The 25,649-nt window shown below is 45.1% G+C and overlaps 1 protein-coding gene across 16 annotated transcripts in view; it reads right to left on the reverse strand.

Moving 5' to 3' along the window:
* Window positions 1-1,861: 1,861 nt before the first annotated feature.
* The window catches only part of KIAA1217, a 244,545-nt gene continuing 220,757 nt past the window's right edge, over window positions 1,862-25,649 (reverse strand). For 9 of the 16 annotated variants that reach the window (XM_080583230.1, XM_080583237.1, XM_080583243.1 and 6 more), the window contains 10 exons: window positions 24,277-24,407; window positions 23,885-24,032; window positions 21,738-22,233; window positions 20,841-21,021; window positions 15,370-15,524; window positions 14,645-14,785; window positions 10,196-10,315; window positions 5,048-6,727; window positions 4,474-4,596; window positions 1,862-3,741 (listed from right to left, as the gene is read on the reverse strand). In XM_080583230.1, coding sequence (XP_080439356.1) covers window positions 3,253-3,741; window positions 4,474-4,596; window positions 5,048-6,727; window positions 10,196-10,315; window positions 14,645-14,785; window positions 15,370-15,524; window positions 20,841-21,021; window positions 21,738-22,233; window positions 23,885-24,032; window positions 24,277-24,407 — 3,664 coding nt within the window. In that variant the 3' untranslated portion in view covers window positions 1,862-3,252. Of the gene's footprint in view, window positions 3,742-4,257; window positions 4,597-5,047; window positions 6,728-10,195; window positions 10,316-14,644; window positions 14,786-15,369; window positions 15,525-20,840; window positions 21,022-21,737; window positions 22,234-23,884; window positions 24,033-24,276; window positions 24,408-25,649 lie in introns of those variants that run through there. The other 7 variants (XR_013947744.1, XM_080583240.1, XM_080583238.1 and 4 more) reach the window with 7 other exon arrangements.

Genomic DNA, 25,649 nt, shown 5'->3' on the forward strand with positions numbered 1-25,649 from the left:
GACCATCTGCAGGTGCCTGGACAAGTCAGGGACTTCAGTGGGGCTGTAAGAAAGGGGTCACAGCGGTTTGGGGCACCGCTCCCTGCCCTTTCCGTGTAAATCAGGGGTTGGAGGAGACAACCCGGCAGGCAGAGCAGGAGCAAGGGAGCTCTGGGGAAGCCCCTGACTTGAAGGGCTGATGGAGCTGCTGTAGGGGTTGCAAGGGGTGACCTGTCAGGGGCTTCGGGGAGAGGTGATGACAGAGGTCACCCAAGGGAAGCAGCACATGGAGCGGTGCTCTGCCAGCACGTCAGGCTAGGGAAACACTGCAGCTTTTCTGCTATTGGAAGACCGACAAAATCTGAGACCACCTGAAATTCCAAGCAGCATGGTGGTGGAGATGGTGTTTTTAGAAGCCATTGCTATGCCTTGTTCTTACAGCAGTTACTTTACGCCTATACTATTCATGCTTTTTTTACTTTTTTTTATTTTTTTTTCTCCTCTGGAGGCCAAGTGGAGTGTTGCAAGGAGCTACATGGAGTCACAGAGCAGTTAAGGTTGGCAGGGACTTTTGGGGACCTTTGGGGACCCCTGGCTCTGGCAGGCACAGCTAGAGCAGGATGCTCAGTGCTGGGACCACTCAGGTCGTCCCCAACCTCTCTGTGCCACTTTGCCAGTGTCTGATCACACCTACAGTAAAAAAGTTTTGTTGTTTTTAATGCTTAAGCAGAATTTCTTGGTTTTCAGTTTGTGACCTTTTTGCCTCCCCCCCCCCTTAAAAAACAACAACAACAACAAAAATCATCATCCGAAGTATTCAAGTAGGCTTGAATAGGACTTGAGATCTGAAGATTGCTTGGAGCTGCAAGTCATTAGAAATGGGTCCAAGCTGAGACCTGAGGGGGAAGTAATTAAAGCATTGAACTGTGTTGGTAGTGACAGCATTTGGATTTTTAAACCAACCAGTCTCCTGGTGCAGTCGTTGCTGTGTGATGGTTCTTGTCCCTAGCTGAGGCTGCTGTCACCTCCAAAAGACAACAGCACTGCCCCGTGGTCCTGACAGCAGTGCCAGTGGTGGTGAGATATGTGCAGATTGAAACGGGGGCTGCCTTTCCCAACTGCCCCCCAGCACAGGGTGAGGCACCGAGGGGCGCAAAACGAAGCTGCTGCTGGAGCACGTGCACGCTGCAGCGTAGCTGAGGCCAGAAGCAGCTGTTGTGCGTGCTCCGCGATGGCAGTAACAGCGTACAGCACGGCCTTACCCTCCACTGCACGCTCCATGATTGTGTGGGGACCCGTAGCCGTTTACACAACTGCTTTCAGTGCCTAGCTGAGATACAGAGAAGGTGCTGCTGTGGCCCCCAGACCCAGAGAGGGTGAGGAGAAGGGTTGGGGCAAATCAACACCAGGACTCCCCTGCTTGCATGGAGTCACTGAGGATCAGGTATCGGCATATTAGGATTTTTCAGGAAGTATTGGTTCCTTGGGGCACATCAGACCAGCAGCTTTTTTGTAGAGTCTGGGAGGGAACTGGCTGAAATCCGGCACTGCAGAGTGCTCCAAATTGTGCCACACACTTTTGGGTTCGGCTCTGAGCCACCCAGCTTGTGCTGGGCTCTCAGCGGGCTCCTGCACTCCATACGCACGTCCCCTTCACCTCCATGCCAGTGGTGGCTATAGCACAGCATAACTGCTGCTGGGAGTTGCTTGGTGTCGTGTTTGTGAAGCGTGACTTAACATTTACATTCTTTAATTACCCCCACTGCAAGGGCGGCACCCTCCAAGGGATCAGCCTTGAGGTGAGTTTCAAGAAATTTCCTGCTTCCCCCTCAGAGAGAAACCAGAATAGGTCGGTGAGATGATGGATACCTCATTCAGTCGGTTCAAAGGCTCAGGTACGCTTTTTATTTTCTTGCTCCCTTTCTAACCTGGCATTCCAGCAATTAGCTGTTGTCCAGGTAAGGTTGAAACACTCTGTTTTGAAATTACTACTGATGTCTGGCATTAATCTGGGGAAAATAAAGTCAATCTTGTTCCTGATAGTTTCTCTTTTTAAGTCAAACACAGCTACTTGAGACCACTCTAAAAGTTATTAGTGACAAAATACAAAATATAAGCATGCAGCCCTTTATTTTTTTAAAGATCTTTGCTTATCATAGTTCTGTATATTACATTATGGTGTTATACAAATAAATTTATTTACAAAACCATGAGCTATGCAAGCTTGTTGCTTTTTTTTCCTATTTGACTGATACCCATCCTTCTCACCCCTTCCCCATATGTATTTTGAAAGCATGCATAAAAATTAACTTTGGTGTGGTAAAACTACTCTATGTGCCCAGCCACATACAGTATTTATTTATTTATATATATATATATAGATATGTACAAAAGTTTGCCAGTATACAGAACAGTACAGAAGTGTACATTTTAAAATCCACAATGCAATACATTAATGGGTTACCAGGTCTCAGTAAAACAAAACTGAAGGAAAAGGGTGGATTTAGCTAAGGAAAAAAAACAAACCAAACCAAACTAATCAGCAACTACCTCTATATGTGTAAAACAATTTATTTTTTTCTTGGCTTGGCAAATTCTTAAATATAATCTGAATGGCAGTGCAATAGGTTGAGTTGCCTCGTACACACTAAGAGCAGTCTTGTTCTGTTTCTGGTGTAGAGGTTTACTGTCCAGCATACTACTTTCAAATGTACATTACAATAGTATCAAAATGTTTTGGCAAAAAGATCTCGAAAGGAACCATGACATTTGTTGACAAAAATAGAAATCTGTAACAAAGCTAAATAACACCAAAATAAAAGAAAAATATTTTAGTTTGTTTTACAGTTGTGTAGAATCACACTTTAGTATATCTCTGTTCACGTCTAGTCCCCATAATGAAAAATAGCTTTATACAAAACAACTTACTAAATTTTTCACCATACGTTTCCCCATGCTCAGTACACCGCTGTGCACACGCACTCGAGTTCACTCACACACCTTCACACTTTTTTTTTTGTCAGAGGTGCTGCCTATAGGAAGAAAACGCTCCGTTATCAGTACAACAGCAACAAAAGGTTTACAAAAAAAGCTCCACGCTAATCTAGTGTAGTAACTCAGTATTTAGCACGTGATTAGTATTATGCCTCCAGCAGTACAGCAAAAAAAAAATAAAAAAAAAAATAATCACAAACTGGTTACGCTCCCTGGTTAAGATATTGGCTGCAGCTCTTTGACCAAAAAGCCTCGGTGGACGTGCGCTGCGCGTAGCCTTTAGGCTGGCTCCTTGGCCGGGGTGGACTTGCTGGCACTGCCGTTCTGCGCCTTGTAGCTGGTGAAGCTAGGCGTGTGGATTGTCCTGATGCTCTTCACACCTTGGGTCAGTGAAGTGGGGGAGGTAGAGGAGGGAGGGGAGGTAGAGGAGGAAGGAGGGGGTGGCCGGCCGTTTTGGGTCTGCAGCGAGAAGGAGAGCTGGTGGCCTTTCCCTGCGTGAGCGGGGCTCTGGAGCTTGGAGGAGCCGTTAGCGACAGAGGGGATGAGGGAGGTGGAGTACGTTATGCGCCCTGTCTGGGGGCCGAGGAGGTTGGAGGAGGGCAGGGATGTTTTAGCGGGCGGATTGGGGGGGTTAGGGCTGTCACCGCTAGGAGCAGGGGCAGAGCTGTTTTTCCCAGAAGCGGGAGAAAAGGCGGGGATCTTAGAAGCAGGTAGGGTGGGGGAAGTAGCCTTATAGTCCCCACCAGCTTTCTTAGCACTTCCATTAGCCTGCAAATAAAGACGGCAGGAGACAGTTTGTCAGAAAGCCAGTAACACGATAAATCAACAGGACCTGGGAAAGTAGCCCTACAGAGAGTAAGAATTAACAGTTTGAGGCCTGAGCTAAGTCTGGCAGCCGTGGACTGGACCTGGTAGAAACCCCAAAGTGCACAACGAAGGATGCAGAGAGAGAGAGAGAGAGAGAGAGAGAGAGAGCACGGACAAAGCTTTCGTGAGGAGGTGCAACTAGGGTTTACAGACCGTTCACTACATTGGCCATGCTTCTGGGTTATTAACGTGTGACTAGACATGTCCGGCTGGAGAGTTAATGTGCAGCTACTGCCACCTAGTACACCGACAGGTTAGTGTCCACGGCCTCCTGGCAAGGCTCGGAGCAGGAGCATTCCTCGTCCTAAGGAACCGCCGCGCTTACCGGAGGGGAAGTGAGCAGGTAGTCGACATCTGAACGTTACAGCTGAACACCACGGGTTAAAAAAAAAAACAGAACAAAAACAAAACCCAACAAAAAGCAGCAGGTGTTTTATTGCAGACAGGCATGCACAAGCATGGTGAAAAGGTCAGTAGATACGGTCATGCCCCCAGGCTCCAGGACGTCCAGTTAGACCTCGCTCGAAAGACAGGCATCCATTATTTGGTATCATCACAGTCAGTTACTGGAGGTTTTAAATAAACAAGCAACACGAAATGTCCATCCAAACACCGGGGTTAGGGTAAAACTACCTGTCTGTACTGGCGTGGGTCCTGCAGCTTGTGCTGTTTGCCTGCTTTCTCCGTGCTTCCTTGCCTACTTTTCGACGCCATGGGGACCGGCATCCTGCTCGTCTGCGGGGCGGCGCCGGGGCCCTGTGGAAAGGAGCGGAGGGGCAGGGAGGGGAGACAGGGAGAGGCGCCGTCAGCACCGGCGTGCTCCGGGGGGAGGCCGCACACCATGCGCCAAAACAAAGCCGCAGGGCTACATGCAGGGAGAAGTTCAGGAGCTTCACGCCACAGGTGTTAATTTCGAGAATCAAACGGAGGAAAACTGCTCAAACTACTGATCAAACTGGATCTCGTGTCAGTGCCGCTCGTCATGTCACACAGCAGATTATTTGACCCAGCTCCCCTGCGTTTGCCCATCACCAATCAGCAGCAAAAGTAAACCAACCCGACGGGCTATTAGCTGTTAGACACCTCGTGGGGAGCCCAAACAAGCCACCTGAGAGGAAGCAAACAAATCACAAGACCCTCTTGTTTAATGGTGATTATTGCAGATTTTAGAAAGCAGCTGGGGTTTCGATTTGTCGCACTAAGGTACCTTACGTGCAGTGGCTGGGGTGGGCGCAGGGGGCTCTACAGCAGCATGGCTCTCATCCAGCACTACAAGCTCTCGGGGCGGGGTCTCTGGTACTATCTGGGCAGAGAAGGGGACAGAGCTGCCCTCAGAGCTGTATGTGCTTTCAGGGATAGGTTTGGGGCTCATTTCACTGATGGTGTTTTCCAGCTGCTTTATGGTCTGCTCAAGGCTGTCTAGCGTTCGGTACGTGTTCTGCCGAATTTCGTCAGTCCTAGACAGGGGCACTGCAGCGCCGGGGGGGGCCTCCTGCTTCCCGGGAGGACTTCTGTCGGTGTCCTCAGGCTGAGACCTGGTGATTTCAAACCTCTTGGCTTCCTTGTGCTGCTTAAGGGTCCCGTCTTCCTCCTCCTCTTCATAAACCACGACCTGCAAGGTCTTCTTCCCAGTCTTGGTTCCCGTACGTATTGCCTGCGTCAGAGCAGCCAGCTGCTTTTTAGGGAATTTAAACTTAAATTTTTTCTTGGAATCCTGCCTGCTCCCAAACTGATCAGCAGAGTCCGAGTTTGTTTCGGTGTGCAGCCCATATATCTGACTGTATTTGCTGAAATTTGTCTTTGTGCTCTCCTGCTCTGCAGGAGACCTGGTGTCTGCAGCGTCAGAGGAAGCCTGCAGGCTGAACACATACTGCTCGCTGAGGCCGTGGGCTGCCGAATACTCTGCGATCGCTTTTCTGTCATTAAGTACCGGCGGCTCCTCCTTCTGGCTCTTAGAAATGCCACGCACTTCATTTTCTTCCTCCTCCTCTTCCTCTTCTATCTTCTCCTCGGTCATCATTTTCTCCAGCTCCTCATCGCATTCCTCAAAAATCGTAGAGAGCCGCTTATAGGCTGACCTGATATCCATCGGCTCATCGAAAATGATGATGACGGGCTTTTTGTCCAGGCAGACTACGGGCTCCTCGCCTTCCGTGCTCTCTGGGATACCTTTCTCCGACGCCACGTCCTTCCTCGCATCGATGTTGACCGTCTGCACATCGCCACCCTTCCGGCTGACGATGTCGTGGACCTCCCCGCTCGAGAGGACCTGGACGGCGGTTTTGGTGATCATGAAGGCGATGTTTTCTGGGGGAGGGCTGTCCTCGCTCGGCGAGCTGGCCGGAGAGTCCATCTCTTCAGTGCTGTTACTTCTCGCCACCCTGGGTCTCAGCACGACCTGACTGGTGGTGGCTGCGGGAGCTTCTTGCTCCTGTGCGGAAGGAGGGGGTCCCGCAGCCTCCGGCGGGTGCCTCGGCAGAGGAGCAACGCTGCTGACGGGGACGCGCCTGCCCGTGCTCTGCGGGGCTTCGCCCTGCGGCAGGGCCTGGCAAGCGTCTCGTGAGAGTCCGTAGCTCGGGTTTTGTTTTCCCGGTTCGACAGCTGGAAAATGGGATCCTAAAATATCTTGAGCCCCTCTTCGTTTTTCGTCCTCTGGCAAACTGGCCCCAGACAGGTTTGTGCTCGTATTCTGGAGGTTTTTCTTAGAATAGTCTCTACTGTCTACAAACAAACCCTTGCTAAAGGTAGGACTGTCATTCATTGAAAAGCCAATTTTACTGTCATCTGTGCTGGATGAATCAGAACCCAATTCTTCGTCAGTTTTCCCTTCCCTCTTCTCTTTAGGATGGTCACTATCTGTGGGAGATCCTGTTGTAGCCCCATACACCTAAGGGGGAAAGTCGGATTACTCAGTTATTCAGGGCTGTTACTTTTACAGGACTTTTTTTTTTTTTTTTCCCCCAAAAAATTAATCATCATATTCTCAGGGGAAGCGCAGACCTTGTGAACTCACCACGCGGTTTACTGCTGCAGAGGCATGCCTGAAGCTGTCATCTGACTCCTGTATTTCTGCAGGGCAAAATCCCAGATTCTGGCAGAGCAGCGCAGGACGTTACTGCTCTGTGCTACGCATGTGGCCAGCACAGCTCGTTACCTAGGGCTCCTGTTTTAACAAGGCCTCCAGCACATGCAAGGCACGCTAGTTACCTTATTTCCAACACGGTGCTACCTTGGCCCATTTACCTCTCAGTTAAAAAAAAATACCTAGTTTGTATAAGGTTGAAGTTGAAAGGTTCATGGTATCTGAGCACGTTCAGCTGGGACACTTCAAAGGGAGACTGGTTGTAAGGGCTGACGGCAGGGGGCTCCGGCTTGCCAGCTCACCACAGCACCAAATGACACTCTGGATAGCCCTGAAAGTAGGTTTTCTCCTGGAAAAAGCTGACGTTCAAATTACAACATTTTGCTGCTTCTAATGCTGCTCACACCTGAGCCGTGCTGCTCTATCACAGTTAGTATGGTCACAGTCCAAGCATTTCTAAATCCCTACTGCAGCTTAAAAGTTTTCCTTCCTTCAGAATTACCAGTGGCACCCTGCAGCACCCTTAGGAGTGCAGAATGACAAACGAGCTACGTTCGTTTTTAGAAGCAACTCTGAACAGCATGCAGAGAGGTCAGCCTCTGGCTTGAAAGCAGTATGGTCCCAGCAATTACACTTTCAGGGACACTTTTTCTTTACTTTTAAATGAGGTCTCCTGGAGATGCTGTTTCATTATACCAGGCTCTTTTTGTTATTTATTATTTCTGGTTTGCTTTGCTAAGTGCTAGTGGCAGCTTAGGATAAACACCAATCATCAGGGTGAGGATATGACCTGAAGAGACACCACATCTGTGACCACAGCAAGAGAGAAACCTACAGTCAAAGGATGGTTTGCTAGGAAGGAAACAAATCTGGCATCAGGTGACTGAAGGCAGTAAGCCAAAGGCATGGCTTGAGAATAAAAACTGACTCTTAACACGCAAGAAGGAGGGATTATACTTATATTAGCTTCAAGATGTGCAGAAGGTCAGCCAGGAGAGTCACTTTCCAGCTGAGATGAATGAGCGACGGTACAGAAATCCACGGGTTGGCTAGTGCATGTACTTCCAATGCATACAGGTGCTCACAAGGTACATTTTCTACGTCTGTTGTTATATTTTCTTATATACTGTGTAAGCATCTTATACAGAACTTTTATCAAAATGCAGGAACAAGAAAGTTAGCAGTAAATCAGAGTCACAGTCCTACTGAAGGCACATCAGAGGTAACAAGTCTGTGCAGCTCCTCCGAGACTCCCTCGAAGTCCCTCTTATTTCTAAAGAAAGAGGAGCGCTCGCATAAACCAGCCACAGCCAGCGAGGCATTGCTGCGCAGGCTGATGCCACCTGCACTTCGTGCTGAGAGCGGGTGTAAGAACAAAACCCCAGGGCCTGTGGTCACCTCAGGCCCAGACCTGCTGAAGCAGTCCCATTACCTGCCAGAGCAAATCCCAGAGTTAAGCCAGTCCATTTAATGGCACTCGTTGCCCCTGGCTACCCTGACTCTGTCACTGAATTCCCACTTCTCTATATTTTTTTTAGCAAGTTGCAGTTGTTCCAAGCATCAGTGCAACATCTCAAGGTGTCATTGTACAACATACCTCGTTTTATGAGTTGTCGCCTTTCTACTAAAAAGAGAAAAACACCTCATTTTTCTCAAAGAGAAAAACATCTCATTCCTCTATGAGTTCACCACAATCACAAGGCTCCATATTCAAAGTCAGTAAACCACTCTGTCATGTCAGATGACAAAAACAGATGTCATTAACCTTAATTTCCTGGACTGTTTTCCAATAAATGGCAGTTTATGGCAATTACTTGGCAGCACCTTTCAAAGAGACATCTGTGCTACAGCGTGTGTGGTGTCTTGAGTGGTAACCGACATTTTGAAGTAACAGTATGATCTTATTCTGACACTTGTACTGACAGGGACAGGTTTGTTCTTTCGCCTCCACAACACTGCCATACACTACACAACAAAGCAACTTTTCCTCTTAGTCAGTGCCATGAACTTGTGCCCGCACCCAGCCAGGTGCTTGCAGCTTTAGACCAGAAGTGCTGTTTGAGCAGCTCCAAGCCAAGCCCTTGCGTTCAGTGCTCAGCCCTGGCAGCAGTGGCTTTGCTGGGGAGGGCCTTTGATGCCACTAAATATCAGACACCAACATCTAGGGGGGTCACCACCTGCTTTAGAGCTGCAATGCTCTGTGCAGCTCACCATGGTTATATTAAGGCAACTGGGTTCTTCCCTGCTTTTAGGACCTATCGAAGATATTTTTTCCTCTCCTTCCTCAGTTTCTGTTGAAGGAGGATGAAGTGCAATGTTAGCAATAAAAACCTTGGAGAGGATTTACTCATACTCATGAAGGTGCACCGGAGAAGGTATTACTGCTATTTCCACCTTGCACACACTCACAAGAAAGCACTACGAAGTTGAAATGCTGTGCTGAAAAGCTGTGGTTTCTTCCCCACCCCATCACTTCACTGCGAACTGGCATTTGGCTAACAAGCTCTCATGCCTGCATGACCACCTAAACCCAACCATGATTCAATTAATTATCCTTAAGCTGGAAAAAGAAGTCTGCAAAGGCAGCAATGTTTGTCCTATTCTTCATCTTGCATATTGGCTGCCCACTAATGCCAATCAACTCAAATGACATCCCCAGTCCAGACAAAGCTGTGAAATCTACCCCAATTTGGCTACAGACCCAGACACGTGGCATTTCTTGTAAGTCCCACGGGTTCATGTCCACGTGTGAATTTTTGGGCCCTAACTTTCATGAGCGTGAATTTGGCCCAACCACCTTGACTCTGTCTTCCAGTAAACCAAATGGGACTTCTGAATATCTAATAACTAGGATTGACAAATGAAGAAAATAAAGCACAAAATCTCTGAAGTGGCTCTTGAAAGGAACCACTAACTCTCCCCCAAACAAGAACGAGACCTAGGAGAGATGATTCAACGTCCATTGCCAGAACAGCACTGGAAGGACTTTCTGAGAAGAGCATCTCTTCAGAGGAAACCGGAAAACTTTGATTTCCCAGAGTCTTAAAACCTCATGCAATCCTTGTGTAACTGCTGATGAGACGCATAATGTACATCGGTATAACACTCCACCTGAGTGTTTCTGACCCATAGTGGGATAAAAAGAAGGAAACCACTGGGCAGTGGTTGTTGGGGGTTAGAAAGAACAGGACACGAGATATAAGATTAGTTTTAAAGTAAGGAAAGAAGGTTATGCCAAGACCGGGTGGCATGTTTGCAAACGCCACTTGTTACCTTCTTTTCCTTGTGATGCATTAAAGTCCCAGGCCTTATGTCTTTAACATGTGTATCATTTCTGGACTGCTCAGCATGACTGTTTGAGTTTACATCCATAAAAGAGCACTTCTGGAAAGCCTAGGAAATAAATACTGCAGGTTATCAGGAGACCAAGTAGCTTTTACACAGAAATGTCTGGCGATGACCAGCTACAAACAGAGCATTTGTTTTTCACATGCACAGCAGCTTGATACTATTTACAACTTCATGATGTAGCAGATTTAGACTATGTGGCTAAGACAAATAGGGCATACCCACCAATCTGCCAAGACCATACTCAAACTCATCACACTGACCTCAGCATCCCCTGATGGGGCAATGAAGGCACACAGTGGTGCTGCAAACTACCCAAACTTCACTAGGAAGTCTGACAAACGTTAGGCTTGGAACAGTACCCACTTCCCGGAGACTGATACATCCTCAGAATCCTTATCAGACACATTTTGGCCTTGACCACACATCACCTAATGACGAAACCTGAAGTTTTATGAGTTAAAATAAACAAAGCCCAAAGCTCAGCTCACTTTATTCCATTTACTGTCCTCAGGCACTTTTCCTGTGCTCCCTTCATGCTTTCTCACCACCATTCCCAGTGAGTATTAGCAAGACTTTGCTGTTTCCATGGATAGGACGAGCACCGCTGACATGTATTTTCCAGATTTTGTCATCTGGAAGTGGTCTGTCTGTTGCCTGCAGAAAGGTGAGGAAGAAGTGGAAGCAGCAGGCTTCCACTTCCACAAGCACGGTGAATAAATGAGAAAAGAAGGCATGTAATACCTCTTACCCACCCCTTGCTGTCCACTCAGCTACCACATTTGCCGGTTTCATTGCACATCATGCAAGAGCTACACAGCTCCCCGTACAGTGTTATTAAAACTTCAGATGTGTCTCTCCCACAGCCTTCACTCATGCTCCAGATGGTGGCAGTCCCCTTCAGGCTCCTCCTGCTCTGGAAACAGCCCAACGTATGAGCTTGGGGACCACTGGCCTCCCACTGTGTTTACCCCAGGACAGAGCCTGGACTTTTCAGCCCTTTTGCTATCCTCTTTCCATTTCCTTTGGGTTTCTCTACCCAGCTGGCTCCCACACACAGAGAAGCAGAACCATCACTGCCACTACTGCGCAGTCCTGGCTCCACATGTCCACCACTGGGATTTCTGCATGTCGCTACTGCCACTGACTGCCATCAGTGGGATGCACAGGTGGGACATCTCTGACAGCCAGGGGAATGAGGGAGGAGTGCTTATGGGAGTCAAACACAACGTGAAACACAAGAAGATTATATTTGTATGCCATTTGTTATGGAAATTATTTAATTCCTGGCAACTCTCATGAAATTAATAGCCCAGACTACCGACTAGAATCAAAATAAAAAAAAAAAACTCATCAAAATTAAAAATTCTTCTTCTCATATTTCTTGCATGTTTATGTAAAATCAGAGAGAGAAAAATAATGAAAAAATCCAGTACAAAAAAATCACGGTGCAGAGTTTCTGCTGGTTTTCCATTACATCCTGTTTTTATGTGTTTCCAGATTAGGGTATCTAAGACAGAACTCTTAGAACAAGTAGTCCTACTCCCCCTGTAATACAGGGTATGGGCTGTCCGCAGCTTACCCATTTATGAGACCAATGATGTGCTTTTGAGTTCATCTACAAAGGCATTCTCAAAGTCCTTCCGACCTTAGAAGAATTCACCATGTCCCTTGGTAATTTGTTAATATATCAACTTTGCTCTGAAATATCTATCTGAATGTCCATGTTTGTGCTTCAGCAGCTGATTATTATGCCTTTTTCTGCTAGATTAAAAAGGTGCTTCCCATGAAAGTACCTCCACAGTGTACTCAGGTCCCTTCTGAACCTTTATATTCTTAACACCCATTTTAAATAGGTGATGCACGGACACAGTCATGGACGCTGACCTCACTGATCCTCTGTACACAGAGATAAAAACACTCCCTGTTCTCACATTTACACCTAAAGCAGACATTAACTTTGTGGCAACAGCACTCACCTGGGAGCTCCTCTCAAGTTGTTACTGCAACTCCTGCTCCTTCCCAAGACATGCAGTTGTGGTCTGGCCTGTATTTGTTGTTTCTCATGCAGACTGTACATTTCAGTGAATTCAAATGCATTATGACCATCAAGTGATTGCTATCGTATCCCTGCTCTCATACGTCACCAGTTTTAAGATTTAATCTGATTTTAAGAGTAAGGATTTTAAATGTATTTCCAGGCTGCTGATGAAAATACAGAGTGGCACTGGGCCAGTAGCTGACCCCTCCAGATCTCACTATATACACCTGCACTGAGGGCAACACTTTCAGAACCAGACAGCTCTCAATACTCTTGAGGTTGGCTTTTTTTTTTTTTTTGTATACTCCATGGTGCCAGATTTTAATCAGAATGCTGTATGATAGTTGATCAAATGATTTACAAAAATGTTTACACGTATACATTTCAGTTTTATCATCGAATCACAGAATCACAGAATGGTTTGGGTTGGAAGGGACCTTGAAGATCAAATTCCACCCACCCCGCCATGGGCAGGGACACCTCCCACCAGACCAGGCTGCCCAAAGCCCCATCCAGCCTGGCCTTGAACACCTCCAGGGATGGGGCATCCACAGCTGCTCTGGGCAGCCTGGGCCAGAGCCTCACCACCCTCTGAGTGAAGAATTTCCTCCTTGTATGTAATCTAATCTAAACCTACCTTCTTTTAGCTCAAAGCCATTACTCCTTGTCCCATCACTCCACCCCCTGACACAGAGTCCCTCCCCAGCTTTCCTGTAGGCCCTTTAGGTACTGGCAGGCCGCTATAAGGTCTCCCCAGAGCCTTCTCTTCTCCAGGCTGAACAACCCCAGCTCCCTCAGTCTGTCTTCATAGGAGAGGTGCTCCAGGCCTCTGACCATCCTCGTGGCCCTCTGCACTCGTTCTAATATGTCCATGTCCTTCCTGTGCTGGGAGCCCCGGAGCTGAACGCAGTGCTCCATGTAAGTTTAATCAGTCTAACCATTTACCTGATCAAAGAGTGTTGTTTTCTTTGAACAGCCCCGTGTTCCATTACATTGTGTTAACAAGAACCACAGTGTATGTCTGTCCTTTAGTTCTTCATTAATTGAACCCCAAGCCTGGCTTTCTCGCTCTGCCTATGACTGGTATCAGACTAATCAGTTTGTAGCTCCTGGATCAAACAGTTTGACCTTTCTAAAACATGGCACCCTGTCAGCCTTCTAAGAGGTACCTGGTATTTTGATTATTGTTTAAAATGAACATTGCTTATCCTCAAAGCTAGCATTTCTTGTTGATCTAGCAAGCCTATTTCTCTTCCACAGCTCCCCTCAGTCTCCCTTCACAGACTTCCATCTCTACTTCACTGCTGCAAGTTGATGCTTTCCCTGAGACATCAGACAATGAGACAATTTCACTGCCCAGAGTTTCCCTGTCTCGTTAGACACTAGCACACAAATGGGGGACAAGGGTAAACCCTTGCTCTTGCTCTCTGCAAACCAGCTGTTTGATGCTCTGGTGGGTGAAAACTGAGCAGAGGGGCAGGGCGCACTCATCGTACAAAACAGTCACTGCTTAATATCCACACCTGTCTTGCAAACACTCCTGTGGCAGCACCAAACCCGCCTTTTGGTGGACAGCAGGGAACATCTCATGCCATGACAGTGCTCTGAGCCATCACAAACATCAGAAGTTACACGATCCAGTTAAGATGATCCACATCTCCTTTCCTCCTGAGGACATGGAAGAGGACAGAGGGTGCCCCAGGAGGCTGGGACTCACTGATGGCAGCTGGAATAGTTGGCTTTTACTGTAGCATCACAATCACTGTGCTAAACCAGCCTATGTGCTGTCAAGTGAAGGACCAGCGAGAGAGCACTACTTCTATACCACTAGCAGAGTAATACACTAGTTACACAGCAGGGAACAGCAGATGATTCAATGGCCAAACACTGCAGAAAACACTGGGCCATGGCACAGAACAAGTGAACACAGCTCACCAGGAGCACACCCCGTATTCTCCATTCCCACCAGTGTTAACACAAATGATGGACTCTCAGTACCTTGTGTGTCTGGGACTGTGAGAAATTCTATGCCAGGGGCAACCACAACAAACACACACCAGTTTTTTACTTGACCCATCTTTGTGTGTCTTGAGAGGTTCTCCAGTGGCAACCTCTGCATTCTTGAGCACTCTCTCGGCTCCAGAACTCTTGAACAAAATTTGTGTGATGCTTGCTAAATGTGTACAATCCAGCACAAAAAGTGGAACTGGGTGAGACTGGCAGACCTACTTTCCTTCATGTTCAGAGCTGGAAATTGTGCTGAGGCCCCAGAAGTGTTACTGAGTGCAGATTACCAAAGGGCATACTTGTGCATGTGCAGTGCAAAGGCCTACCTGTAATTCTGCCATTATTTTATCTCCTTCCTCTTCCTCTTTTACAGCAGATGCTACAGCAAGCCCTGTGTTTCGAGACAATGTCTGATCCTCTTTAGGGGTTTTGGATTGTGCTACTTGCCCAGCATCTTCACTGCACTCCTACAAAGGCATGAAAAAGCACAGACAGCCAATATAATTGAGCCTTCTGATGAAAAGCAAACACAGTAAATTCAGCACTGAAAAGGACTTGTGGCAAGGTGACGCTTCCTTTTTAAGCAGATATTGCTACTTCACATGAGTAGGATTAACAGCTTCTTCACCCGGGCTTCCCTCCACTTCCTTCAGGGGACAGAACAAATGGGAAAAGGAAGCCCAGAAAAACTAATTTGGAACATTTCTGAAAAAATGCTCTCAACTCTGAGCTGATCTTCCCCATCTGTTTAAGGCATGCTTTTTTATTTTTAATCTTCTTACAACTCTAAATGAAAGCAGCTTGTGACTTGCCTTCTGTATTGCTAGGAGATCAGTGCAGCAAGGCTGACTGCTGTAAACAAAACTGATAAAACCTTACTTGATCATTTGGCTTAACAGCAGTGTTTCCTGCTAGGCAGCTTCAGTAGCTCTCCAGGACGTAGCTGTCTCAACTTATTTTGTGGTTTATAGACACAGCCTAAGCCTGGGAATGTGCCTCCATGCCAGCCATTCATCAACAATCTGATTGCCTAGAGTCTGAATCATCAAACCTTGACAGCAGCAGCCTCTTTCCTGGCTGTATAGATGACCTCTCCTGATCTCGTTGTGGTCAGTCCTGACCCCGGCAGGTAACTGCGGCGTGGAGGTGGAGGAGGCGGGGACTTGGTCAGCTTATCGTTATCCTGGTCTGCGTCAGGAACATCTTCTGCAAGTAAGCAGGGTAGCACAGAATAAACATAGGTGAAGAAGGGAAACAAGCATTTGCAGCCCTGCCTCAACCAGAAAGAAAGAAAAAAAAATCTTAAAAGGTTCTGCTGCTGAATATACATGAACAGAAACACATTTGTGATCCAAGTAGAACCTCCTTGAACAAAAACAAACAGCGCAGAAATTGCACAGCGTAACCAGATCACTTCACCCACAAATGTTCAGCAAAACTCCTGTCCCCCACATCACTGCAGCTGGGATTTCAGCCCTCGGTGGGTGTGATAGCTCAGCGCACTTCTGGAAATCGACCAGTGGTAAGCACAGGGTGCAGATTCAGCTGGGTGCCTGATTACAGATAGTGCCCCTGCAGCCTCCTTTGAATGCTTCAGCATTTGCTTTCACTTTATGTACTTCTGACTGTTGCAGGAAAGCACAGCTTTGCTTTGAGCTGTAACAGCCGTATATACATTTTGCTAACCCACAGTGATTCATTTTCCAAATCCAGTATCTGAGCAAAGCCAGCCCTTGCTTTCTGAGGGGAGTTTTCCAAGACAAGACCAGTTTCTCAAACTGGTATTTCCCCCACACCCAGCTGCTTCCCCACCCAGCTGCAACTTCCTCTTCCCCACCACCACTGGACAGCATTTTCCCAGCAGCAGCATTTCCCTGCCCGTGACCTGTCCCTGTGTGTTCCTGGTCCCAGGCTAAGCATCATCCATGGCAGCAGCCACTGTTTTCACACCGCTGCTTCCAGTGTTTGTTTTCAAGGGTGAGAGAACGACCTTTCTGCAGCTACCCAGTGTTATATAAACAGCTGGAATGTACATAACCCAGAAAGAAAAAACCTCCTGCTTTCAGATTACCCAGCTGGTTAGGGTTAAGTATTCCCTCTGGGCAAGTTATTGCATAAGTGTCTGCTCCTGGGGCTGCATCAAGCTCCTCTGATGCGCTGGCCCCTCAGGAGGGTTTGAGCCCTTGGCTGACCCAGCCTCATCTTTGTTCTCTTCTTAGATCAAATATTCTTCAAAGCTGCTTAAGCTTAAAGAAACGCTCTGCTGCATTACCCCCCTCCCTGGTTATCTGGCACTGACTCGCAGGATTGCAACAAGAGTGATTTTCTAGAGGCACACTACATTAGACTGCTGCTTTTGTCAATACACACTACTAAGGTTTTCATGGCATCAGGTGTACTCTGCCAGCACAAAGTAAAATCTGCTGCTGTAAAAGCCAGGTTGTTCTCTAAGATGGTGTACAGCAGACTGTGGTGTGGGGCCTGTGCAAATCTCTGCTCCTTTCAATGGGCTCAACCTATTACCCTCAAGCTGATACAGAGGCTCTGAATGCAAGAACATGCACGTTTTTCTCACACTTAGTAAGTCTGCATGCAAGATATGGAAGGCACAACGAAAAAATTATTTCATATTTGTGAGACTTCCATCTCCATCTTCAAAATGAGAAACAAGAAGGAGAAACTCAGCCAAGAGAAATGATCAATGGCACGTGCACGGGTTCTCAAAAGCCAGTCCCACTCCCATTTGATTGTAATGGGGTGCGCTTACTGTCAATGTTACAACACTGGGCAAGGCATGAAACTTCAAAGCTGAATTTCTATTTTCTTTCATTTATTTCATTTCTCCAATCTAAGTGGGAAGGAAAAAAAATATTTGAAGGAAAAAAAATGAGGAAAAACCTTATTCTAGTATTTTTTTCTTTGGCTGAGCTCTTCTCCCGTATTTATTAAAGAGAGATGAGCAAATGGATAAATACATTTCACTGAGTCTGAGACTATCCATGATCAAAAATGCGGCTTTATGAAACCTTCCCTGGTGCCAAACGGCTCAGCACTTCTGTGAACAAAATGGGAGTCGTTCATCGCCAGCCATTTCATTGAACTGAAGAGTTCTTCAACAGGTACATCCAGACTAGAATTAGTTTCTCCCACTATGTAGCTTCCTACTTGCACCAAAACATCCAATGTCTTTAAAAATAATCTTAAAATAATGCCTGCCTTGAGGAAGCCTTTGTAGTCAAGTAAGTAATGGAAGCTACTGATCACTCAGCACTTCCAAAAATCAGGGTGTTCTCACATGTGAAGGCGCAAAGGGAGATAAAGGAGCCCAATTTCTAATGTACGTTAGAGACAGTCCCCATAATTTCTGCTGAACAATCCTGATATCAAAGATGAGTTACAGTTACATTAAAGAAGCATTTACACAGTCATCTGCAAAACTGTGTGAAAAAAATGTGTGATTTAACTTTGTTTTGTGCTTTGTAAAGGAAAAAAAAAAAGAGTTTCTTAGTTGGGTTCTGTGTGGAGAATTGCTGAGACAAGATATTCTGGTAATGTGATCTATCTGGGTTCTGCAGCAAAGCCAGCAAAGGACTGTGCTAATTTCTGTCCAAAATGTCTTCTGCAATATATTACTGGGGCAGGTGGTCTCCCTTTTCTTATGTTGCCTAGTTCTTTAGTCTACATCAGATAGCAGCATATTGAAATTTTCTTCTTGAATCATAGGAGAGCTGGGTAGCATGTGAGACATTTAATCAGGTATTAAGGAAAAGTTTTTCAGTTCCTTTAAATTATTTATGTTACTATTACAGGATTCATTATGCACAACAGAAGGCAAATGCCTCAATCTCATCAACTTTCTCCCTAAATCTGCTGGCTACACACAGTGCAAAATGGTATTCTAGAAGTGGATTAGTTAACTATGTGAGTTACAAAACATCTCTGCTGCTGTGTTCTGCACTTCTTAAAATGTCACAGCTCACTGCACCCATATGGTACATATTTTCACTGACTTTTTCTATTTATGCCAAACATTACACAAGTTAATTGTATGGCTAGCCTGTAACCTCACTGAATGGTGACAGAATTCCAAAATTATTTTACAGGGTTCAACAGAATTTATTTTAAGCCTGTATGTTGAGAAACATCCAAGGAGCAACAACTTGTCAGTGTCAAAGGCACACCAGAACAAAATGCTGCTACCCAAAAGCTTGAATGCAGCATGAAGCTCTGGTCTCACAGCTCCAGGACACAGTGGAGGTAGAGAAGAGCAAGTGAAACTGCCTGGTGAGAGAGCAGTTGGCCTTGATGGAGGGATGAGAAAGGCTGCAAGTCTGCAGTTTGGAGCAGGGTAGGCTGGCACCTCCAGGGTATGATCGAGGTTCATCCACTGCCTTCCTGATTTTACAAAAGGAATGCAGAAGTGTTGTTTGCCAAACTGCAAAATATGAGAACTGTGGGGAACTCAGTGATGCTGGTAGGAGATGAATGTAAAACAGATGAAGGAAAGCTCCTCTGCAGGATGGGAGTGAGCTCCTGGAGCTTGCTGTAGTGGGGAGGCAAATGGTTCTAAAAGGGATTAGAGGAATTGATGGATAAAAGGTCAAAACATATCCATAATGGACATGAAAAGGAGCAGGTTGAAATATTCCCTTTAACATCAATTGGGGAGTTGGAGGTGTAGTATCAGACCGCAGAAAGTGGCCAGGTTTCTGTGCTGCCCACAAAGAGCATCTTCTGTCGCCTCTGTCAGAGGCAGAGTACTGAGATGGAAGGGACATTGCTATGACCAAACGGGGCATTTTCTAACATTTCTAACTGGATAAGAATTTTGCAGCTGACACATGTTTAACAATACGATTGGCTGGGGCAGCTTCTTTGTTCCTTAAACTTTGAAGAAATTCACATGTGGATTTGTATGTTAAATTGTGAAAAAACAGGACTGGAAGGAAAACCAATAATCCTGCTATCACAAAGCATTATACCATTATATCTGCCTTCCACAAAGGAATATACCTACAAAATCCTTGATCTATGTTAGCACAAACCAATTTCTCCAATGCTGGGGTTCTGATGTCCTCCTCATTGCCTCATGCAGCCTTCTTCAATACTTCACTTTCCTTTCTATTACGAGGCTTTTCCTAATCCCTAACCTGGATCTTCCCAATTGCAATTGCCAACTTCTACTTCTGTCCTATCCACACAAAGCAAGTTGGTCTTTTCTTTTTTAAACAGATTTTTTATGTATTTAGAGATTGCTTTGTCCTTCCTCAGCCTTCTCTTCCTGATGCTACGCAAAACCAATTCTTTCTATTTTGTCCCCCACAGACCGTGTTTCCAGAGCTCTGGTCATCATCACCACTGTGATCTTGACTCCTTCCTATTTGTTCAGTTTTCCTTGAAGTCAAAACATTGAGTCTGCGGATTTCTATGCAAGACCTCACCAACTGCTGAGCAGATTCATGTGTCGGGTAGATACTCCTGTTCAATCAATTCATTATGATGATAGCTTTTTTTGCTAGGGGGTCACAGTCAGACTCAAGTTAAACTTGAAACTCGGTGTATCTATACCATAGCTGTGGGCAGACCGAATCCTTACTGCAAAAGTCACTTCCATTTATTCTTACATATCTATTCACTTCTCCAAGACAACTCAGTTATGTAGCATCATGGGTCTTTTTCAGACCTCTGAGGGATTCATCCAAAATACTGGTTGCATTTATAGCTTAAGATTAAGTTAGCAAGGACCACTAAGATCAAGCAGTCTGACTTTCCACGTAACAGAGGTTGAAGGATTTTTTCAAGCAGGTCTTACATTTCCTTCTGAAAGGCTGCTCAGATAGAAGTTTTGGGAAAGATGCATTATTACTTAAAGATTTGAAGTGGCAAAGAATCCAATACGTTGATAATTAAACTAGCTTCAGTGATTAGCTACTCTGAATGTCAAAATTTGACACCTAATTTTTAATCTGGCTTTTTCCAGCTTCAGCTTCTGGAACGTGTCAGAACTTGTGCACAGTTCAAAGGCCTCCTTACCCTCAGAAACCTCAGGAATGTCTTGATTTTCTTTTGATAAGAATCATCTATAAAAAGTGCTTCTTAATTTTCTGACGGTAAGATCATTTGTGCTCAAAGTCGTGGTTCTTTCCACAGCCCTCCATAATGCTAAACTGAGCACAGTATACTAGATATAGCATAGCATACAGAAACTCTCATCTCTGTCAAAATCAAGGTGTACGCTTACTCTCCTGCTTATGAGGATCCTTCATCTCTATAGGACAAACTCACTCATTTGCAGTATGGGGAGATTTGTGTTCAGCTGGTAACCCACACTGGCATCTGCAAAATCACTGCTTTTGTGATACAATCCTTTATTCTGACAGCTGCATCTGCATTATTCTTCAGGGACTACTCACAGGTATGATTAAGAAATCTTTAAGTTGAAAACATTTTGGAAAGTGGAAAAACAAATTATCTTTTCCAGATATGCAACTTCTTAGCACCATTTGCTATAGCAAACCTCACCTGAGACTTCAGGTTTTTCCACTGTATCCCCTTTAGGGAGGACTGCTGGCTGGGGAGGCATCTCCAAGTTGGGAATTGACTTCATTATGTTGGCCTGGGCCTCTTCCAAGAGCTTTTCAAATTCCTTTCCATTATAGTGATCCAGGTTTTGTCTCTTCTCTTCCCATTTCTTTTCTGCTTTCTAGACAAAAACAGTAAAGGATCAGTTTAACTCTCTGATTTCTGTTGTGATCACTTTTTAAAAAATGCATGTGTAAACATCATAGGTCACCATGGATAGATTCTTTCAGTTCTACTCAGCAACTAGAGGGAAGATAATTGAACTGTAATTGAACAATAGTTCCAACTTCCATTGTGCTAGATGTGGCACAAACACAAGACAAACTGACAGTGGCCACTGCTCACTAAAAGAACAAAGGAAAAAATTAAATCTGGGTCACTGGTTTACTGTATCACATGGTGATTAAAGTGCATGTTTGTAATAAGACATGAGAGTTCAGCTGTGGGTTTGCTCAGTACCTCTGTGTGAAACCACTGAAACTTCACGCTCTTTCATCTTTACCTCTCCATAATAAGGAACATGGAGATTTAAAGAATGAATGAAATTCATCAATGCAAGTGTTGCCAAAGAATCATATGTTATTGTTCAAAAATAGGGTATTTCTTCATTTTTTTTAAATAAAGTTTATTACAAAAACACAGCTATTCATTTTGGTTACATGTTATTATATTGTTGCATTGAAAATCAGAGGGTATCTTCAGAAGTGCGTGGTGTAGTTCGAGGTTAAGCATATAAATCCTCATAATGCATTTGAAAATCCCACCTTCAGTCTCAGAAGCGAGACTGGGAGCTCAGACCCAAAAAGACAACAACTGGGTGAGTAGAATACACCGTACCTCAATTGATACAGCTCTGTTTCTGGTACTTGCACTGTGAATTTCCTCAATGAAAAGACTTTGCATGGTGTTGCCATTGACCTGTGGTGATGGCATGCCTTGTGTGGGCTGGGATCCTATTGCTGGTTCCTGGGGGGGGGGCGGTGGGGTGGCCGAGAAGTGGCCGCTCACTGGCAGGCCTTCACTGTGGCTGGGTGCAGCAGGTGAGCCCTGGGCATGGTTGACCAGGGCTGATGAATGCTGAGACTGATGGATGACAACAGGAGAGCTCTGCACGTGATGGACCGTCATTGTTGAGAAGGGGACGACTTCTGACTTGACTGAAGATACCTGGGACTCTGAGGTGACTGCTGTGAGGTTTTGCTGTGCGTGTCCCTGGGTATGCTTGGGCTCCTCCTGGTTTTTCAGAGCTTCAGTTGCAGTGGCCTTTTCCATAGTGGAGTATTGCACAGCTTGGGAGGGATCCACACCCCTCAGCAGTCCTTCTGTAACATGTCTGCCCAGCCAAATTGAACACAACAGCATGGCACATGGTTAGCATCCAGGTGGGTCATGAGCAATATTTAACAACAAGCTTTTACAAGGGAAAAGCTACAAAATACCAACTGTATCAAAAACATTAGAATGATGTTTTCTCTTCCTAATGCTGTCAGTTCTGTGATTTTAGTTTTCTCTAAGAGGCAGGGGCTCATGTTTTTTAAAGAGGCAACTCATAGTAGGATGTTTTTGTCTTTTAAAATGTTTACAAACCTTCATGAATGTATTGGCACTTTCCTTTTACCAAACCATGAGTTACAGTGGTTTGATTTTAGAGGGAGAATGGAAATCAGTTGACTTTTTTTTTTAAACATAAAATCTAGATAAACAAATAATTCCTAGACTATTAGCACAGAAAACAGTAGCTACACAGAATCTGAAGTAGCAGTTTAACAAACTGCCAAAACAAAGCATTTAAGCAGTACTTCAGGAAGGTCTTATCTGTCAAGTTTGGGCTAGAATGAGGTAAGGATGCAGAGTCAACCATTTCTAAGAACTGGCTGTGAAATTGCTGAGCCTCAAAGCTTGGCTATCCATCAAATATCATCAGTTTTTCCAATACTAAAACAGAGTTTATGACACTTTCCAGGTAATTTGGCTGGGAAAAAAAAAAACAAAAAACTTTTGGTAAAACTTCGTCTCATTGTTTATTTCCCAAACAGGATAAGGCAGGAAATAACTGTAGTCATTTTTAAGAAAAGGAAGCTAATATGAAAGGATATGGATGTTTATCTACCTGGAAAAATAATTGATGGCTCTGAGAAGGCCTGTTACATAAACCATTTTGTCCCTCTGCCAGTATTGGCAAATTCATTTTATATATGCTCCAGAATATATGGGAACAGTGTCAACCCTACATTCCTTGGAATAATGGTAGCATCAACACACTTATGACTTAGATTTGCTTGTAATGGAACTAAAATTTAGACCATGACCATTGACAGTTTGGCCTAATTCATTGAGTTTTGAGTAGGGATTAAATCCAGCATCTATTGCCTCATATAATTCAGCAGTTGTCTGCTCCTGATATATTCTGACAAACATAGCTAAACACTGGCACTTAGTGGACACACATTTTATCTAATATTTCAACTTTCTGTGACGTATCTTGCAAAAAAAGAGAATAAAGAATTTGAATGGATACCCAATCATATTGAAAAATATTTACTTCTTACAGAAGGTTCTTTATCCACTTCAAATCTTTTCCTGTTATTTCTTACTGTTAGATTTTTGGGGATGCACATTTCAGTGTCAGAGAATATTTCTTGTTAACTTAGATTGCCGTAAATGCCTACAGGTAATTAACCCACATATGGGACTGGTTACACTGTAAGCTTTCTCGTCAAGGTACTTCCCTAAATCTGGAAGTGTTCAGTTCAGAGGAAGCTACTTTGAATCATAAGCTCTGGACAACTGAGACTGTTGGTCAGAAGAGAACCACTGCACAGAGCACAGGAAAGGATAATCTGATTTTCCTTCAGAAGGCTCTAGAAAGAATCTAGAAATTACTGCAAACAAGTTACATATCCCTGCATTCCTTGGGGAGAGGGGGAGAACACAAACCCAAAATGCTTGAGGAAATTCTTTAGCTTGAAGAAAAAAAAATTCACCTCCTGAGCATTGTAAGGATATCTGTCATGCTGCGCACACGTTTCAATAAGCTGTCTAGCTTGTGTGGCTCTTCCTTTAGGAACCTCACGGCTTCTACCTCAATGCGGAGGATCGCACGCATTTTATTCTGCAATGTCGGGAACTCTCCTGCAAAGACAACAACTATGAGGCTCAAGAGGAAATCATAAAAGCCCTGGGGAAAAACAGATGACAGGGTGAATGCTAAACAGTTGAATGTCAACCTCTTTTCAGGGGCCATGCAACAAGCCCTTTAATCCTGACTTGAAAGATATTGGAAGTGAAAGTTTATGCCTTCAGATCAAAGGCAAAATTGTTTTCAGCCACTGTGGTCAAAAGAGAATAACCGAAAGGAAAAAGGACAAGTACATACCTTTAAGGGTGGCAACAGCTTCTCCCACTTGCCTCAAAAGAAAGGCTCCGTCTTCAACATCTTTCAGTGTCACTGTCTTGTTGGAAGCAGTGGAGTCTCTCTTCAGGTCCTCAACAAATCCCTCCAGCTCACTGGCAAAACAAAAAGTGAACATGAAATGTAAATAGGACTTGCACTACAATAAAATATATGTAAACGAACGGACTAAATCAGAAACGTCAGCTGTGGCATCTTTAAATCTGATACCACGGGATGAAAAAAACCAGCAGGGTACCAGGAGGGGACATGAGGCTGCTGCACACTCATGCCCGCAGCATAGGACCAGGCTCGTAACCAGCCCCAGTCATTGATTTCTCTGATGCTGCAAATGTGCAGAGCAGCTGTGCTACAAAGGGCAGATGGTGTGGTGAAACACATCCAGCAGCTAGCCCTCTGGGAATGCGAATCCTAGCAGAAGGGTACATAGATGCTATACCAGAACATCCAGTACAGGTTTGCACCTTATATTTTCTCACTGCTAATAACATGCAAAAGAATGCACAACAGTGAAGTGACAGCCCAAAAAACTGGCACTCATGGCCCCTTGATGCAGGACTGTTTATCTGCCCATCCGTAGTAGACAGGATACAGCGTCCTGTTTCCACAAATAGCCAGAATGAAACAACAAGTGTGCATCGTATGCAGCTCTTGGTCAGCGTTTGGATTAACAAATGAATCACAGAGGCTGGTTTCCAACGAGTGCTGTCCCACGCTTCCTCAGACTTCACCTGGTGCTTCCTCAGCATCTTTCTTGATACCTTTTCCAGTACTTCCTTGCTTCACATTCACAATCATTTACGCACATATTTTTTTTTTGAGGGACACAGTTTTTTTCCGTATAAGGTTGAGACCAGATTGTTTTAGCTGGAATTTCCACCCATAAGAAAATCTCTCAAAGAATCTCTATAAAACTACCAGCAGTGCATTATGCACAGCTAGACAAAAACAGAGCAAATACCTATGGCGAATACCTCAGAAGAACCATCTCTTGAAAATTTGTTCTAAAAGAAATCTGCCTCAATTAAGATACCGAATTCACTAAAAGAAGTATTCTGAAAACAGTTTAACTGCATGTTAGAAAACAATGCAAAGCAAGCTCTGAGCTGACAGTCAGGTTTTAACCTAATTTTGGGCCTCATTTCTCACATCCACTCAGGTAGAAGTTTTGCAGCTGCTGTAAGGGAGCAAAGGTATGGGCTGATTGCCTGGAAAGGGGTAGGGTAAGACCGCCTTCCACACCGAGCATGGGTCCTGCATTTCCACACATTTCTTTTGTGCCAGCACAGCCACGCAAATCCAGCAGAAAATTATCGTTTTCATTCAGGTCACTTCCT

Source organism: Anser brachyrhynchus (genome assembly GCF_964034855.1).
Source record: "Anser brachyrhynchus genome assembly, chromosome: 2".
Taxonomy (NCBI): Eukaryota; Metazoa; Chordata; class Aves; order Anseriformes; family Anatidae; genus Anser; species Anser brachyrhynchus.